General features: G+C 38.1%; 1 protein-coding gene across 2 annotated transcripts in view; it reads left to right on the top strand.

The window, feature by feature from the left end:
* LOC121730784 (arfGAP with SH3 domain, ANK repeat and PH domain-containing protein) overlaps positions 1 to 17,471 on the top strand; it is a 73,976-nt gene that overhangs the window by 38,416 nt on the left and 18,089 nt on the right. For both annotated transcript variants that reach the window (XM_042119984.1, XM_042119983.1), the window contains exons 5-6: positions 12,971 to 13,216; positions 14,926 to 15,187. In XM_042119984.1, the coding sequence (XP_041975918.1) occupies positions 12,971 to 13,216; positions 14,926 to 15,187 (508 nt within the window). The remainder of the gene's footprint in view (positions 1 to 12,970; positions 13,217 to 14,925; positions 15,188 to 17,471) is intronic.

The raw sequence follows: 17,471 nt of genomic DNA, 5'->3' as shown, positions 1-17,471 counted from the left end.
AATGACGCAATCGTGGTACTAATCAAGTCACTTGTCATGGCCCAACATAAAGAGCAGTTTCAGCCGAGGGATTACATTCGTAATTAAGTTGTTCGTGTTCCGGTAATCAAGTAATCGTGTTGTTTGTCCATCATAAGGCTGTCCGCAAACGCACGTTTTCAGTATGCGATTTCCGAATTCGTTTTCCGTATTCGGAAATCCAAATGCATGGAATCAGTAGAAAATACATTAATTACCGCACACGTTCGTTTCTCTCCGTACGGAACGAATTCCGCACGTACGTTTCAAGTCAAGCTGGCGCGTTTGCGCGTTGAAAAAACGAACGTTTGCGCTAGTCATGGAATTCCGAATACGGAAAACGTGCGATTGCGGCCAGTTTAAGCCAACGTGGAGAGGCAGCCCCAAATATTTCAGTTTTGAATTTGGAACAGCAGCCATTTGCATTCTATTCCGGAATTCTGATCTCTATTTCAGGCGTAGGAGCACGGACAGGACTCGATAAAGGTTTTCGTTATTTCTGGACGAATTTAGTTCGATATTTTAAGCTTTTTGTGGAACATTTAGTTTGACTAATCATAGTACCTAAATTAAATGTTTATATGACCGCTAGCGACTTGGTCTAATTTAAATTTTAACGGGAGTAGAGCTGTTAATGCTTTGACAAGTTTCATTTGGTAAGCACTTTTTTTAGTTTTCACTGAGGTTTTCACCCACCGCCGCCCGCGTTTAACCGATTACTGTGATCTCCAATGGTAATAATTATTGGTAATAGGTAGAACCTATATTCGAAATCCTTTATTATCTATACTCTATACCCAAGTCGTCATAAAGCAGTGATATTTCATGCCGGTTGCTGGCTTCAGACGACCCAAACGTGCCGAAGCGTGACTCCAGGACAATTATGTGCACCAGAATGTGTGTAAAACTGCATTGTATGTGTGCCGGTCGAGTGCGCTGTGCGATTGTCAACGCAAATACCGTTATCTTCACATGAAGCATGGTCAAACAGTTTTATCCGCTGATACTGAGTATATCGTTTAACTTGTCATTAAGCTCGGGATATGAGAGATTGTTGTTGTATAAGTCACTCACTGCAGTGATGAGCAAAATTGGTCTTGCAGTTGCAAAAAAGCAAGATCGAAACTAGGCAGATTTAACCAAGACCAAGGCCAAAACCGTACTGGAAATACCAAGACCAAGTTTTAGGCTGATTTTCCTGTCACGCTGACCGCTCGCTGACCTTCGGCGCCGATACCGAAATGTATGAAATATCCAAAGAATTCTATTTAAAAATAGAAGTCTTTGGAAATATCAGCGCAGACCGCTACTCGTTACTCAAAAACGCTTCCTACAATTTCATACATCTCGGGCCATCAGCGCCGACGGTGCGCGCGCAGTCAGCGTGACAGGAAAATCAGCCATAGTCTTGTTTTGCTCATCACAAATAAGTGACGTCATCGACTCGGTCTTTATTCTTTAAAAGGGTACTTCTAGCCTATCATCCTTCGTCTACTAAGAAGGGATTCTTTCATTCCATCATCCATTAAGAAATGATTTTACAAAATTCCATCCATAACGAGGTCCAAAGTTTATATACAACGCAGACGATATCGTGTAAAAATAACTAGTCTTGTTATAAGAAGAGCTTTAACCAACAACCATGGTATAACTGAACTCTCGTTATAACTTGCCTAATATAATAAGAAAACATAGTCAATAAAATAGTGATTATGGCTTAGTTGTTTTATGATACGGACAATTAAGTGTTGTTAATCTGTATCGTCTTTGGCAGGGCTTAAAACAATCGATAGCTGGCATTCTGCCAGGCTTTAGGGCTTCGTCTGATGACGTAGAATTGCCATGATGGGGGAGATTGTTCAATTTAATGTTTCTGTGGAATGTCTTCTCGGAAAATTCACCCCAAAAGTTTTCATCCCGTAAATGTTAGTCTGGTGTTAGTCATTCGGAGTCGAAGATCGATATGACTAGTCTTGTCAAAGCTTGGGTACATAGTTACATACGTACGAGTACATATGTTTTGGTTACACTTTTCTGTCGTAATTCTCGAAAGCAATCTATGCACCCTAACGCTCATATTTTTTTAAATTTTGCTACGCCCTATCATGACCCTTTAACTTTTGGCATGCCAAACAAATCGGCTCAACTTGGCAGTGACATTGGCATTTCGATTGCCAGACAGGCATTGTCTGCGGCGTGCCAGCGCGTGTCGCCAACCTTTTAAATGTCTCGATAACTTGCGGAATAATTTATCCCCCGTGCTCGTTTTGTGCCAAACGTTGTTTATGGCTATTAGTATAATCGTGTTTGCATCGTCTAAGTGTTTTACTGCGGGCTGCCGTAGATCGTAAAGAAATAGACATGGCAGTACGGCAGATAAATTCAAATTGAGTTTATTGCGTCAAAGCGTTTGAGTTTTATGGTTCATACAATATTATTTTCTTAACAAAATATATCTGTAATCTGTATATTGCCTGGTCAATACTGAAGTTAGCGTTAAATTGTTAATTATATTGATATTGATATAATATATAAAACTCAAAGGTGACTGACTGATATGGTGATCTATCAACGCACAGCCCAAACCACTGGACCGATCGGGCTGAAATTTGGCATGCAGGTAGATGATATGACGTAGACATCCGCTAAGAAAGGATTTTAATCAATTCTACCTCCAAGGGGTTAAAATAGGGGATGAAAGTTTGTATATAATAGTACTTCTTAACGCGAGCGAAGCCGCGGGCAAAAGCTCGTATTGATATAATATAGATGTAGGCGTCATCAGTATCACTGGATTCAGCCCTGTTTCAAACCTTTCTCTTTTCACTACAACATCCAAAAGCAGACGCCAGCTATCGATGTAAATCATTATGTCCATTTAAAATTCCGTTGAATCATGCATGGTTGCGACTTGCAAACTTGGTAGCTGCTACCTTCTTGGGGCGTATTAATAACGTGATGCATTCAGGGGGAATTCCAAATCTTACCAAATCCTACTTGGTGGCTCTACTGAGTCTACCCCAGCGATTCTTAAACTTTTTTTGGTTGCTGAACCCTTTTGAAAAGTGTCATTTTTTTCCCAGGGCTTCGCGGAGCACACTTTGAGAATGGCTGCTCTACCATTAATATTGCGTATGATTGCTAAATTTTTCTCCATAATATTCCTTATTCTTAGGTCTTCATGCATCATAATGTATTATGAAACTTATTGACTGGTATCTCGTTAGGCGTATGTTTGTACACATACGCGTTGGAACGTGGCTAATATGATTACCAAACAAGCTAATGTTTTGCATTAGGTGATGTTTCCTGACATCAGCTTGCAATGGATGATATTGCTTATGAAACTGCCGTGATGTACTCTAGTGTCAATATTCTAATTAATGATGTTTGCACAAGGTAAAGTCTGATCGCCGTATTGAAATAATATCGGCCGTTGACCTTGGCTTAGACGCTTGATTATCTTGATGGTGATAGATACTTCGGAAACGGTGCGTTACATAGATGCCAAGCAATATAATATTTTGTTCTGTCTTGTTACTTTAAGGCGCAGCGCAGACGACAGACAATCCGAGGCGCTCTTTTTAGCCCGGAAATAGAACCTATGCAATGATATGCAGTAACGCACACGACGCGCAGAGAAAACGTGTGCGTTACTGCATACAATTGCATAGGTTCTATTTCCACAGACTAAAAAGTGCGTCACGGATAGTCTGTCGTCTGCGCTGCGCCTTATGCATTCTACTTTATGGCTCTACGAATTGTTGCGGTAGATAGAGTCCTGTCGTACCTGCAATTCTGCCTTAAGCGTGAAGTGGAGCACCATGGGGTTATAGTGGGATGACCGCAGAGGAGTCCCGGCGATGTCCCCAATCCACACAACACACAACTTGGGAGCTGTACATTTTACCGTGGTATACTTACTCTGTCTCCTTTCTCGGGACTCGAAGTAAAAAAATACTTCGAGTCTTAGGAAAGAAGTTAAACGGTCTTACCACAAAAGATTAAACATCTGTTGAACAGTTGTTTTGAGACCATTTTGTACTGAATTTTTCTCTAATCAACTGTTCAACGGGTGTTTAAATCTTTTGTAGTAAGACCGTTAATGACTATATACTCCACTCGGGCTAACTTGTCGCTAGCGGTCATTGACTCCCTGTCAAAAACGTATCATTTTCCATATAAAACCAAGATTGACAATATCTGACACTTCATTGTCAATCGCGGTTTATATGGAAAATGACAAGTTTTTGACAGGGAGTCAACGACCGCTAGCGACAAGTTAGCCCGAGTGGAGTATAGATACCTAAACAGATTTGGATCTACCTACAGAGCTCTACCAAACATCCCAACTGGTTTAGCAATACACATCCCATCCGGCTTAGCACGACATAATGGACAAACAGACACCTATTTGCGTTTGTAAGATTAGTATATAGTATAGACATAGAGTATACCTATATGGAAATCCGCAATAAAATGCTGATGACTCTATAAATGTTTCCATTTGTCTCTTGCCGGGCTGCGGTTCCGATGACAGGGAAATGGAATTTTAAATTGAATGCCACGACTGTGATCGATCATCGATATTCAGACTATACTCTATAGTGCGGTTATACTATAGGAAACGTGCAGGAACTATAGGTGGCAGTACATGTCAAATACTCGAGTACAAGTGGCACAACTTTGTTGCGCACGTTCAGTAAAAGCATTTCAGTAAAAATGTCAAAATTGACCAACGCACTTTCGTGTAAAACGGTACTTGTATCCTAAAACCTATAGAATTTGATAAAAATAGTATAGTAAAATGTTAGTTTTCCCCAACACTCGCAAAAACCGATAAAAATAATGTGGCGTTCAAATCAGTTTTAGCAGAAAGCGCAAAATAATCGTATTTTCCATCTCATAATGTTGAGTTCAATTTGAAACATAGTCAAAGCAATATTGTATAGGTTTAAAATTGTTAAAGTTTCGAGTGACATAACTTTGTTCTCTTTAAAAATATTTGTTAGCTTAAAATGTTATGAAAAATCCGAAGCTTAGCCACAGGCGCAGCCGTTTCACGAAAAATACGTTTTGTCGGTAAATTTTTATAATATTCCTAAAAGTTTTACTGTGTTACTGAAATATGAATTCATATTTTTATGTCATTTATGGATATGTACGTAAATTCTTTTGTATAGTACGTTTTATACTATATTAATATCATATGAGTTATTACTTATGAGGAACCTTCGCTTTGTGGTCAGTAACATAATTTTAACCGTGACGTTGTAATTCTTTTGTTTATGTCGTGACAGTATGTTTTGGAAGACCTTTGTGTGCCTACTGCCTTTGTCTTTAATATTTTGTATTGTATTAAAAATTTGGTTGCATCACGTTAGTTTTTTTTTGTTTTGGGCTCAAAACTATTGCACCCTGAAAATCGCTGTAGGCGTACCAGTAGAAAGAGTTTCTGTCTACGGTAAAAAATCACTACCCAAGTCACTGTTTGTTCTGGAAAATCTTCTAGGATAAGCTGAATTTGATAAAGAGACCGGGCCGGACTCCGGAGCCTATTTCCAAGCGATTTGCCCCAAAGTCTTGGTCTGTCTACTGTGTACTTTCTGTGACTCTCACCCCTGCGGCTGCCCCTCTAACACGTTGGAAAACCCACTTAAAAAGTCGGTCAATAGCGAATCGTACTAACTGTAGCAGTTTTCGAGATACAGACTTTTTATTTTTATGAAATAAGGGGGCAAACGAGCAAACGGGTCACCTGATGGAAAGCAACTTCTGTCGCCCATGGACACTCGCAGCATCAGAAGAGCTGCAGGTGCGTTGCCGGCCTTTTAAGAGGGAATAGGGTAATAGGGGAGGGTAGGGATGGGAAGGAAAGGGAATAGGGGAGGATAGGGAAGGGAATAGGGTAGGGAATTGGGCCTCCGATAAACTCACTCACTCGACGAAACACAGCGCAAGCGCTGTTTGACGCCGGTTTTCTGTGAGAACGTGGTATTTCTCCGGTCGAGCCGGCCCATTCGTGCCGAAGCACGGCTGCCCCAGACTGCCAAGTCTTAGTACATAATAGGTTCTCGTTTTTGCCCTTTGGGTACGGAACCCCAAAAAAGACTGCTGAATTCGTAAACCTACAATACATACTTTCATCAACAAGCGGCTAGTGTTAAACTCATTCGAAGTTCCGTTAAAGGATGTGGGCTTTTTGCGTTTACATGTAGTAGTTCCGTTGGTGTGAATTAACTGATGGTTAGGCGGGGTGAGTGACCGGCCTTGCGCATACGTTCTTTGTGTTCATGAGTCATGAACTCTATAGTCTACCCACCTGTGGTAGAATACTATAATCATCATATCAGCCTATAGTCGTCCACTGCTTTCATTGCTGCTGCTTCCGTCCGTCTTCATTGAGAGAGGCCTATGTCCAGCAGAATACTATAATGATAATAATAATATTCTACTCAAGTCTGCTTTTTGTCAGTTATCATTACTGTTGTTTTGAGAGGAAGGTTGAAGATGCGTTTTTCCACTTTTCTGTGTTGAACTTTTTAAGATGGAAAATTACAAGTTGAATAGTTTTTCGCAATTTTGTTGGTTTAGCATTGGACTTTTATTACTAGTTCGACTTCCAATATATCCTAGAACTTTCGAATCTTATGACAATCTTAGAATATTTAAAATATATATTATATTCGTCTTTATAGCCTGGCCTTTGCTCTACAATTTTATCATAAAAATTAGGGCTAATATAATCGTTACGCCTAACTGCACTTATCAATGCTAGTAATCAGATATGTCGTAAGGCGATATTTTGACGAATGTGATATTCGGCGGATTGCCAAGTTCGTAACCAAGGCCGCGGTTCTTGCGCAACCCAAACACTGCGCGTACGCAGCTACGTCACATTGTAATTTTAACTCGGATCGGGAATTTCTGGATCCTCACTTCTGTTACAACCGCGATCTAGTAGTATTTGTGCATTGAAAGATTGACAATCTCTGCGTTGGGTGATAAAAAGTTAACGATTTAGTATTATTTGTGTAGTAAAAGTTTCTGCGTTTGGTGATAAAACTTTGAACATTACTGCATAAGTGTCTCCACTCTCCAGGATCTTAAGTTCTGGAACCTCACTTTTTAAACAAACCTGGTGAAAGGTTGACAATCTCTGCATCGAAGTGTGATAAAAAGTTGACAAAACGTGTGACGAAAAGTATCTTAAGAGTTAAGTCTTAACTGGTGATGGTTGACAATTTCTGTCTCAGATAATGAGCGGTTGACAATTTCTGAACTAAGTGCCTATGATGAATGATATTGCATTGTGAAAGTACCTAAGTGCTACATTGACTTACCGGTTGAAAAGTAGGTACGCATATTAAATTTTTGTGCTGTAAATATGTCGAATAGGATATAAACTCTTTATTTACACACTCTTATCCATAGGAATGAAAATTGAATTGAACAAAAAGTTGGTCTTTAACTGCTATTAAAAATTATATAAATATATTCTTTATAAGACTTTCTTACTCAATAATGTAAAAGTCTTGATACAATAATTTTATGACGGATTCTTCATTACTTTTCTAGTTTTCTCTCACATAAGTACAGTCGCACACGACACATTCTTATCTTACGTTTGGCTTTAAATTTAACTACCTATTTGACCGTGCTTTGCTCGGTATTCGATAAAACACGAATAAAATGACATTTTCTAAAAATGATTCCTAGCTAGATCGATTTATCGCTCCCGAAACCCCCTATATACTAAATTTCATGAAAATCGTTGGAGCCGATTCCGAGATTTCAATTATATCTTAATATATATATTTCTTGTGTGCGTGTGTATGTGACTGAACTCCTCCTAAACGACTGGACCAATTTTGATGAAATTTTTTGTGTGTGTTCGTGGAGATTCGAGAATGGTTTAGATTTACAGTTTGGTCTACTGGAAAATGTTTTTTCAATTAATTTCTTATTTATAAGGAGTTGTTGATTTTGGAATGTTTTACATTAGATCCGGCGGACGGCGCTATCATCGCATTCAATATTATTCTATTTCAATTTTAGTTTGTCCTGACAGATGGTGCTACGATTAATTTGAAAAAAATTTTGTTATTCAATTCATGTGCTGATTAAAATATTAAATAAATAACACATAGGCTACAATTTTAACCGACTTTCAAAATGGGGGAGGTGTTATGTTCGTTTTCTTATATTCAACGATTACTCCGCCGTTTGTTAACCGATTTTCAAAATTTTTCTTTTGGTATATAGGGTATCATCCCAATTTGGTATTATATTCAGAAAAGTGGTGATCTGATGAAGGATCCATAAGTAATCGAGGGAACTCCTCAAAACTTATAGGGAAACATATGGTGACTTCGGTTTCGTGAGAAGTATTCTAAGCATATGCTACCAACAAGTAAGATTTTGCACCGAGATATACCTGGTATACCGTGGTTCGGAAGGTGCTGAGAGAATTCCTGATTCTTTATAGATACAAGTTTGGGAGTTTCGGCGTTGTTTTAAGAACAGAAAGCATATGCTACTATGCAAATTACATTCATCATCATCATCATCATCATCATCATCATCACTACCATATTATACCATTTCATAGTCTTTTAGATCGAGACTCGAGTTTGTCAAGCGATAATTAAAAAAAATCTATATCTACCTAATATTATAAACCTGAAGAGTATGTTTGCTTGAACGCGTCAATCTCAGAAACTACAGGTCCGATTTAAAAACTTATTTCAGTGTTAGATAGATCATTTATCGAGTAAGACTCATCATTTATCGAGAAGGTTATATTATATTATTACTCTAAGACTAATACGACAGAAGAAACTCAGGAAAATGTGGGAAAAACGGGGGATATATTTTTTATGGGAAAATGTACCTACGGATTCTGTAAAATTTCTAATTTACGCGGGCGAAGCCGCGCGGGACATCTAGTATACCTATATAATTGTGGGACCCGCAAAGAAATTAATCAGAAGATAAGAGGAGTACTATAATTTACTGTAATTATTGATCGTCTATTACTGTTGTATATCCATACTAATATTATAAATGCGAAAGTGTGTCTGTCTGTCTGTTACCTTTTCACGCCCAAACCGCTGAACCGATTTTGCTGAAATTTGGCATGGAGATACTTTGAGACCCAGCAAAGGACATAGGATACTTTTTGTCCCGAAAAAATGTACGGTTCCCGCGCGATAAACAAATTTTGGCGCAACGGAGTTGCGGGCGTCATCTAGTAATAATATATAATATAAGAATTACTCGTTTAAAGATATAACTTATAAGATTCATACATACCGTACATACACATTCAGTTTATCTATTTGGAGTTCGTGACTGCTCACACAAATTTTTAGGAATTTGATAAATTAATAATACTTACATTATAACGAAATTGCTTATCTTTTCCAACTTTCGACACAATTTAATTAAGACTAATGGATATTAAGGTAGCGTTGGGAGCTGTAGGCATAATTTACCGCGAACCGTCATGAAACGCTCGGCCCAATAAAGATCTGTTTACTACGATAACCTAATTATTAAGTTTCGTAATACACACACTGGCAAAATTAGCGGAACATAGGTAAAAAGGGTCAAAACTTGAACTCAAGTGGGTCGGGCTGTCTGAAAGCCTTTTTTATAGCTTCTAAGCTCATTCAAAAAATAAAATATTGAACAAAACTGGCAAGTTGACAGGTTTTTATAGCAATTATGCCCTAATAAGTGTTTTTTGATTATTGACGTTGTAAGTGTTCCTGATAAGAATGGCGTTTTAGCGGGGTGAAAGGTATGCTCAGCTCATTTGATTGTTTGGTTTTTGGAAGAACACATTGCTTAGATACAAAATTAGTGATTTCCCAGCATCTGCGACAGCTAGAGCTGTAACCACGATAGAGAAAGGTCACACCTACCGTTCGGTCAGTCAGGCCTTAGGTGTGTCGGCTTCCGTGGTTCATCGTAACTTTCAACGCTTCAGAGAGACTGGATCTTACGTTCGGAGACGAGAACAAGGCAGATATCGGGTGACAATGGTTCAGGATGACCATTTTGTAAGGAAACAAAACTTAAGAAATCGACCTCAAACTGCTATGCAGACACGAAACCTGTCGGGACAGGTCCAAGATGAACGTGTAAGTGATTGTACAGTAAGAAGAAGACTCAAAGAAGTTAAATTAAACTCAAAAGTGCCAGCAAGGGCACCAAAACTTGAGACAGGACACCGAAGAGCCAGGCTAAGATTTGCGCGTGAACATCAAAATTAGACAAGTAAGTGAAATCTTGTGCTGTACAGTGATGGGAGCAAATTCTGTGTACATTGTATTGACAGGCGATAAAGAATGTGGATAAATCATAAGGAAAGCTACAGGCCATCAAACTTACCGGAAACAGTGGCCTATGATGCTGGCTTCGTAATGGTTTGGAGTTGCATATGATTTGGAGCCCGCATGGAGCTGATGATTATAGATGATGGTACTTTGACAGTACAGTGCTATAGCACCGACATCCTGGAACTGTATGGTGTGCCTTTTACACAGTTTTAGGTAGTAATTTCAATTTTATGTGCGTCCATAGAGTAAGAAAATCGGGCATTATTACCTAAACGATGCTGGCGTAGCCCAGGTGGAGAGGCCAGCGTGGTCTACGGATGTGGATCCAATTGAAGACGTGTGGCACATCAATGGGTGAACGGTACGAGTTAAAACTCCAGCTCCAAAATGTGTCCAGGAACTCGAGTTGGCGCTACTGGAGGAGTAGGAGAATATCCCACAGGAAATGATTGACAATTAAAATGCAAGCATGGAATGGCGTATCCAGGCCCTCTTGAGATCCATAGAAGGCATCACACGCTTTTAACATGGCATTTTTTTAATAAAAATGGAGAATTTATCTTAAAAACTTACTACTGAAATTTCAAAGATTTTCTTAATTTTTTGATTTTTGCTGATTTTTTTCTATTTTTCACGTTTTTATGCCCTAAATTTATATAAAATTTATTTTTTAATAATCAATTAGTAAATAAATAAATAAATATATAAAAATCAGTGAACAATTAAAAAAAATTGAAAATTTTGTTATGTTCCTCTAATTTTGCCGGTGTGTTTATTATGCCATTGACATTTTCCACGTTTCTGTACTCCAATTCCGCTATTAAAATGCGACACGAATGCCGCTTTGTTTCTTGTTCAATCCAGTCTGTTTCTTAACAAAATCCATTCAACACACTTAAGAGTCCGGGTGCCATCGCAATTCTCATACAAACGTAATACCAAGATCATTTCCCATACGAGAATATTTACCATATTTGAGTTACTATTCAGCTTAAGATAGTAATTACCTAGGTTCCAGTACAAAGATTCACTGCAAAATATTTACATAATAAATATGGTAAATTTTCTCGTATGGGAAATGATCTTGGTATAATGGCGCCTCTTCACAATCGGCGATCATAGGCGATTACGCGCGAGCACGATTGTGTAGAGTCGTCCATGATCGTCCATAGTCGCCGTCGTGATCGCCGCGATCGGTGACTTGTCGGTTTTTTGGACACGCATCAAAGGGAATCGCGTGTAGTCGGCAGCGCGTGCCCACACGATCGCCGATCATTCATTCACCGGAGGACAGCGGAGCCGTGCGTACGTCCGTCGCGTCGGCTTTTGTTTGTAAAAATATTTATTATTAATATATAAAAATATTTCTATTGTCTGAAAAAAATATTTAAAGTGAGTGACCTATAACTGGACAATAGGATCACCTATTAAATTGTTTAGGTAGGGGAGACTGGGTATGTATACTATGAACTACTGTACAGTAGAAGTGTTTCTTATGAAAGCTTTGGCCGTAAATGTAAATCAGAATTAATTTCCTAGGTAAAAACAGTTTGGTGGTAATTAGTTGTTTCAATCGTGCCCAGGTATTTACAATAGGTATTTACAATTTATTATATAATAATAATTACTTTCTCTTCTTCCATTTTCTTTTCACAACTTTTCGTTGAACTATATTGCTAAAATGATTGTAAATTGAAATTAAACTAATTGTAGCTGCAGCTATGACCTCCACGTCCATCTTGATGGCTTGCTGCTCAATGAATGAACGCGGACGATCGTGTGGATGCTTGCACGATGATCGTGGCGATTGCCTTGCCGATCACAGGCGATCAACGAGTGCCGATCATCGCCGATTGTGAAGAGGCGCCATTACGTTTGTATGAGAATTGCGATGGCGCCCGGACTCTTAACACTAATTAATAAAAAAAAAACAGAAGTCTTAACATAGCGGTTCTTGAGATATAGACTGGTGAGTGGTGACAGACACATAATATACATACAGACGGATAGACAGCGAAGTCCCGGTTTTACCCTTTGAATACGGAACTCTAAAAAACGGTACGGTAGTACCACATAGCTCTGATAGAAATTTCCTCTGGCAGTCCTAAGGAAATTAAAAAAAAAATCTTTCATATTTTAAGACAGTTGTAATTTTTATTATACTGACACTAAATCCAAACATAACCGAAGCTTTATTAATGTTGGATCAAATCGGGCTACTAATTATTAACTTCCAAAACATTTTTCTGGTCTTTGAAGATCCTTTAAATCTTAATGACAGAAACTGATTAACTACATCAAAGAAACTCTGTAGAGAATTTTAACATTTTAAGAGTTATTTTTACCTGCAAATTAGATGTTTCCTGTTACCATTAGTTAGGAGAAATACCACAGGGACTATAATTAAGTCGCTATAAAAGTAACCAATGTCCTTCCTCCTTGATTGGTACATAGGTAGAATATCAGTTTTTGAAAAATATTGTATTTAAAGTTCACAAATGCCGTATTTTTACTTAAAACGTTTTAGCAGCAAATGTATCCTTGAAAATTTGGAGTAAGTACTCTAATTTTACTGTTCCTTACTTAAAGATATTCTTTTGTTTCAGTACCTGATAAAGTTCAACGAGATTAAGACTAAGAAAGGCATAGAGCTGCTTCAACATTTGGTGGAGTACTACCACGCGCAGACCAACTACTTCCAAGACGGGCTGAAGACGATAGAACACTTTGGGGTGTACGTCGCTGATCTCAGTGTCCAGCTCCAGAAAATCAGACAGCAGCAGGACGATGAGAAGAGGAGGCTGTTCGAGCTGAGGAACATGCTGCGAGCGGCGACGCCACAGGATAAGGAGGTGAGCAGAGTCGCTTTTTTTGCGCCCTCCTACCACTAGACCCTCAAACCTCAATCAGGCCCAAAAGAGTGGGATAATTGGCTACCAAGCACTAGGCACAAACTGTCTCTGTTAAGCTCAAACCGCATTTACCAATTTAAATTAAATTTAGCATGAGATATTTTAATATTTAATTCCCGAGAAAAAACCATGCAATAATTTTTACGAAGAAATTATGGAACTCCTAATTTCACGCGAACAAAGTGGCGGGCTGTCGCCCGTCTAGTACCTACGCTTAATGCTTTAATTTCGCTTTTAAAACGTATTTCAGAATTCAGACTTCACACAGATTATGTAGAGCCGTATTTAAGATGATTTAATGCTCTAGCTCACATTAAACAACACGTTCTGCGGACTCCGCGACCCAGAATATTATGTAGGTCGCCATTGTACCTGCGCCCTTACTCGCTTTTGTCTTTATCTAGAGTGAAATGTTTCAAATTCGTATTCCATCATCATCATCGTCTCAGCCATAAGACGCCCATGTAAGACAAGAGCCACTTTATGGTTTCTCGTAACCACAAAGCCATGAATGGCTGTTACAATGACTTTTATGCCTAAAATATAGCTCTCCTATTAGGAAAGTTGTAATAACAATTATATTGGTTAAAACAGAGCTGCTAAATCTTTAGTCTCTGCCTGCTTTTTACCTCCTTCCTTCCTTTTGCATTTTTTAAGGAGAAAAGGATATAATATTAAGGATATAAGCTTAAATTTTACTAAATGGAGTTGCAAGTTGTAACTTTGAATTTTAAAACTTAGTTCGTTATAATCGCCCGGTTATTAAGAAATCTCGTTCCAACTTGGGAACCGAGGTTTAAAGACTTCTGAATTCTGACAACATATCTACGTGTTATAAAATCAATGAGACACTGTTATGAAAGGAATTTTACAACTGAAACACGACACCCATATACTGTGTGTTGTCACACAATAGTGAGAGGAAGAATGTGATTGAAGTTGTTTGTTTCATAAGAATTTGAAGCGAAACTAAGCGTTCAAGTATTCGTGAAGTTGTGGAATTTTTAATATGATCCATCAAAATGTCTCGTTTATAACTTAAGACGCTCGCGATGGTATAAGCTGTATAGACGTACACGCAAATATCTTGGTAATAAGAAAATAAATTAACATAATTGTCTAGGGTTGGATGGTTTGCGAAAGGTGTGAAGATGATCAGCAAATTACTATTTTAAAATCTACCTGCTCTTGACTATGTTATTGCTAATCTTTTGTCAAAAAATTTGACTACAATATGGAATACTAGTCTGTGGAACGACATGATAAACGCTATTTACTTTAACCCAAACTTGTTCTAGTCAAAAAAAATTGCAATCACAAACAATATGACATTGTGTCTACATTATAGAATGACCAACATGTAGCCTCCTAATTCAAGCATTACTCAAATGCTTGAATCACACTAATATTTACGCCAGTATTATAGTACTCTGTGCTAATAATATTATAGTATAGGCGAAAGTTTGTACGTAACGTACATACCCATTGTTTGTTACTTCTGCAAAAAGTACCGAACGGATTTTGATCACTTTTTGAAAATTGTCAAGGCGGTGGTTTAGGCGCTATTGACTTATTGGTGTTACCGTTGGATAATAATTGAGGATAATTAGAAGAATTTGTATAGTATCTCACCTAATGTTCTATTTCAGGCAGCCACCTCCGTAGGTGGTTACTCCCTCCACCAGCTGCAAGGCGACAAACAACATGGCGTCTCCCGAAGCGGCTACCTCCTGAAGAAGTCAGAGGGCAAGGTGCGAAGGGTCTGGCAGAAGAGAAGATGCAGAGTCACGGCCGAGGGGTTCCTGGACATCTTCCACGCTGACGAGAATAAGACCCCGACCAGGGTTAATCTGCTGACGTGTCAGATCAAAGTCGCGACGGAAGATAAGAGGGCGTTCGATTTAGTTTCATGTGAGTATTTGAAGCTTTTTGGCTTTAAATGGGTTATGGGGTAGAGCCCGGATACAGGGAATTTCTTCTTGTGGAGGCTTGTAATAGGCTATTGTCTTCTATCATATTATAGTATACTGTAATATTGCTTGCTGTAAGCCACATAAATTAAAATATTTTTCAAAGAGGCATGTTGGCCAATTCTCTTGTGCACGAAAAATCTATCTCGGTAGTAAAACTCTATTGTTTTCGCTGAACGTAATTATAAAACTTCATTCCATCCGGCGTCCGGACGGTTTATAATTTATAGCAGCCTTGGTAAAGTACAGTCGCGAAGCTCGTAGAAATTCGTACATCGACCTAACGCTGCTTGTATCTTTTACTCGCGCACGAATATGGCCGGTTTCATTTTGCAAAAAGCTCTCTGACATTTATTAAACAAAGCATAAAATTATTGCTCTGCATAATACGTTTACATTTAATATCCACTTGTGTTTATAATAACAAAACATTAAAGTTTATTATTTATAGCATTCATAATGTTATGTGTTATGTTCACATAAGTTGTAATATTTTACCCAAGTTTAGCTATTAAATTGCGACTTGTGGCCTTGCGGGCGTTTGTAAAGAGGACCTTTCTGCTGTGTACTTTGAAAAGTTTAGTTTACAGTTTAAATTCAATTAAAAGACATTCATGTTTCTGTTAGTTTGTTGATCGTTAATTAGTTTTATCAATTTGCAATAGTACAGATGAAAAGGATCTCTCAGTTTGTCAAAGTTTAGGGTTACAAGTTAGACGTAGAATTATTTTAATTACTTTCAGATAGCGGCTACAGTTGGTCGAATAAAACGAATGTAGTTATTACTTAATACAAAAATTAAACTAATTATTTTTGGAAGTCGTTTAGCAAACATTTCAAAGTTTAGGTTATACTTTAGCTTATAGCATACATAAGAGGGTAACGAATACATATCTTGCTCCAGCTGTGCAAAAGGAATTTGACAGCAGATATCTCAAACGCCTGTTGCATAGCTGTCGCTGACAATCGCCTTGCCGCTGGATAGATAGATATTCGGCCATCTCATTTCCAGGCACAAGTTAAGTGAGCAGGACATCGATAATATTATCTTCTTGCGCGAAAGAGACAAGTCATAGGTCAACGGCTGAAGTTCTCTCTATCCGACGACCGGGCTTTAGCTAGATTCTACATTCATAATTCATAGGATTTTATAAAAAACTAACTGCATAATGTTCCCACGTCCACACTTATATTACATAACATAATGTGCTGTCGGCGAGTGATCATGGGTAATTTTTTATTTAATTAACATTTAGTAACAATGATATCACATTAACCCAGTCTCTAGTTGGGTAAGCTATTGTTAGAAATACTAGAATGCAGAATAGTGGATAGATAACGAAAGTTTGAGGTTATTTTTCTGTTAGGCTAAGTAAATTTTTTATTATTTTCTTTTTTTTTAGTAAAGTAAGAAACAAATTTAGTGCTAACTGCTAACAAGTGTCCATAATTTTGCGGACTGTGACATAAATTTATTGAAAGAGACATAAGTAGCGATAATAGGTCAAATGTCAATGTACGAAATACGAAATTTTCTCTGTTCTGCGACGGGACTATATTAAACAACAATACGCGGTTAGCGGCATTGCTGTGCAAACATCCTTTATGTTAGAATAGTAAGTATTGTGCCTATATTTATTTGACAAATTAACTTATGACCTAAATTCAGTGTTTACAGCTCGGAACGAGATCTGAAATATAAAGCCTGTACGTTATTGAGGACAATAACTCGTACATGCGTATTTTACTACAATGAATTTTCACGTTAATATTATGGTGGGTAGGGAACCTAAGCTCAGAGCATAATATCTTATATCGTCTTGTTTACAAAGCTTATTGTGCTTTGGTAAGTTGGGGTACTTAACTAAACAATAAACCTTTTTGAACGTGGCGGGTGACACGGTAGCCGTGTCATCTACTTCTATGGCGTATGACACGGATAACCTGTCACGAGATAATTGAGTGCCGCCACGACTGAAAGTCTTCAAAAATGTGCGCCACATTGAATCTGTTAAGTATCGCAATGACAGTTTTGTTTGCTAATGTTGACGCGCGCTGACATTTGGCTAGCTAGGTAATTGATTAAAAATTTTTTCATGAAATTTTTGAAAAAGAGTACTTACCTATTACCTAGTACCCACCCCATTCCCTTCCCTACCCTATTACCTCTTAAAAGGCCGAAAACGCACCTGCAGCTCTTTTGATGTTGCGAGTGTTGCTACGAA

This window comes from Aricia agestis, chromosome 9, assembly GCF_905147365.1.
Source record: "Aricia agestis chromosome 9, ilAriAges1.1, whole genome shotgun sequence".
In the NCBI taxonomy this organism is placed as follows: Eukaryota; Metazoa; Arthropoda; class Insecta; order Lepidoptera; family Lycaenidae; genus Aricia; species Aricia agestis.
Note: the sequence above shows the minus strand (reverse complement) of the source record. Positions and strands in the feature narration are given on the sequence as shown.